The sequence below is a fragment of the Sinocyclocheilus grahami genome, unplaced genomic scaffold, assembly GCF_001515645.1.
Source record: "Sinocyclocheilus grahami isolate Dianchi unplaced genomic scaffold, SAMN03320097.WGS_v1.1 scaffold13080.1, whole genome shotgun sequence".
NCBI classification, from domain to species: Eukaryota; Metazoa; Chordata; class Actinopteri; order Cypriniformes; family Cyprinidae; genus Sinocyclocheilus; species Sinocyclocheilus grahami.
The window spans coordinates 3,742-5,666 of record NW_015514736.1 but is presented as its reverse complement, the minus strand read 5'-3'; the positions used below and the strand labels follow the sequence as shown (position 1 = coordinate 5,666).

At 36.0% G+C, this 1,925-nt stretch overlaps 1 protein-coding gene across 1 annotated transcript in view; it reads right to left on the bottom strand.

The window, feature by feature from the left end:
* Positions 1–212: 212 nt before the first annotated feature.
* The window catches only part of LOC107578959 (uncharacterized), a gene marked incomplete at its 3' end in the record, with an annotated part of 5,351 nt that continues 3,638 nt past the window's right edge, over positions 213–1,925 (bottom strand). Inside the window, exons 7-10 of the mRNA XM_016264853.1 lie at positions 1,733–1,826; positions 1,477–1,632; positions 1,235–1,378; positions 213–461 (exon numbers count right to left, since the gene is read on the bottom strand). Coding sequence (XP_016120339.1) covers positions 213–461; positions 1,235–1,378; positions 1,477–1,632; positions 1,733–1,826 — 643 coding nt within the window. The remainder of the gene's footprint in view (positions 462–1,234; positions 1,379–1,476; positions 1,633–1,732; positions 1,827–1,925) is intronic.

The window sequence follows — 1,925 nt, the reverse complement described above, 5'->3', positions numbered from 1 at the left end:
TATATTTAGGCTGGGGTTATGAGATTAAAAAAGGTTTTATCAGTGCTCTCTCTCATTAATCCACTACATTCCTTTTTCTGTTTTTATTTCATTGTTTCTTGTGTATTGTAGACCTATATTCTTTATTGTTTTGAGAATGAGCAAACTCAAGTAAATAGATAGATACATTGGGGGAGAGAGAGAGAGAGAGTTTAATAACACAATAGTCTCACCTATTATAAAAACAGTTGTTGTTGCTTCAGTTTTTCTCCCATCATACTCCAACTTGCATGTCCAAACACCACTATTACACCTAGACACACCTCTGACTTCAGTTTTCTCGCCGTAATGATTTATTTGATTACAATCTGAGTTTTGAGGTGGAATCCATGTTACTTTGGGTTTAAATGGACTAGAGTCCACTTTACATTCCAGAGACAGAATGTCACCAGCCATCACAGCCGGCACTTTGGGGATAGTGACTGAAACAGAGAAGAAAAATGTTGAAAGGTGTAATACGACAACGTTAGAGGAATCTTAAAGTTATAGCCTACACTACAAAATATCAATAATGTCAAAGTTTGTGTGTGTAACTGATTATGAAGAGTGTGTGTGTAACTAGAGTATTCCTGTTCATACTGCCAAATATGCTGTGCAGAATTTAGGTTTATATAATTCTAGTGGTCCTATTACATATGATTGATTAATTAATTGCCTTCATGTGTGTAATATGGAGATATATGATTAGTTTAAATTAATAGATTAAGTTGTCATGCATTATTTATTTATTATTTATTTATTTGCAGTTCAGCTGAATGACAAAGGGGGAAATTTCCTTCTGTGTTCACATCCTGAAACGAGCTCAACAGTGTGCGTAGTTTCATTTCCTCACATTTGAAAAACGTATTATAAATACAAATTAGATTTCTCACCTGTACTTTTGGGAAATTAAATGAGAGCACTTTATTATCTTATCATTTACTCAAACTACACTTCTTCTACTCTTTTTTTCCCTCTTTTTTTCCCCCATACAATGAAAGTCCATGGGGTCCAATGCTGGTTTTGGACCACAGTGACGTTCACTGTATATACAAAAACCGTTCAAAACATTCTTCAAAATATATTCTTTTGTGCTCCGCAGAAGAAAGAGACAGGAGGGTGACAGATTTTTGTGTGAACTATCCCTTTAAGAGATGATGTGACTAAATAAGTCTTTTTTCTACTTTTTGTTTCTCAAACATACACTCTCTCTTACCATGGTACAGTTTGTAGGTATTTACTGTTGTAGCTAATAATACATGTTGTACACAGCGCCAAATTTCAAAATCAGAATGCTGTACTGGTGAGATTTGGAGAGAGAAATCCGACAACAGATCAGCGTGTGTCTTCATTTCTCTCGCTAAAAAAGACAAACATACATGTCCAGTTATAACAAACATGAAAGCCTGATTATTACTGTAGAGTGAAAATGCATGAACTGAAAAACATGTATCTCACCCTTTTGGATCCCACTCTGAGGATTCTTCATGATAGTTGGGATTGTGTCTGACCCGCGGTACCAGTTCACATAAACATTATCTGCATTTCCTTCTACCCTGTATCTCTGTAGGGTAACGGTCCCTCCTACTTGTGCGTAAATTACCACAGGGTTTTCTGATGATAGAACAACAGATTGGACAGAAAAATAATGCTTATACAGACTGCATTTCATACCCTTCGTCATATAACAACTATCAAGATATTTGCAACTTACCTTGCGCTTTAAGAAATCCAACAAACGGCAATATTAGTACCCAACACAACATCATTCTGTCCTCAGAGCAGAGCCAGAGAAGATGGAGGGTGATCTGTAAGACATAGCCATAGAGAAATGCATCACAAAGAGCATAAAAATGCAGAGGAAGGAAGGGGCTTGTGGTGGGCTCAGATTTTTTTTTTTTTTTTTT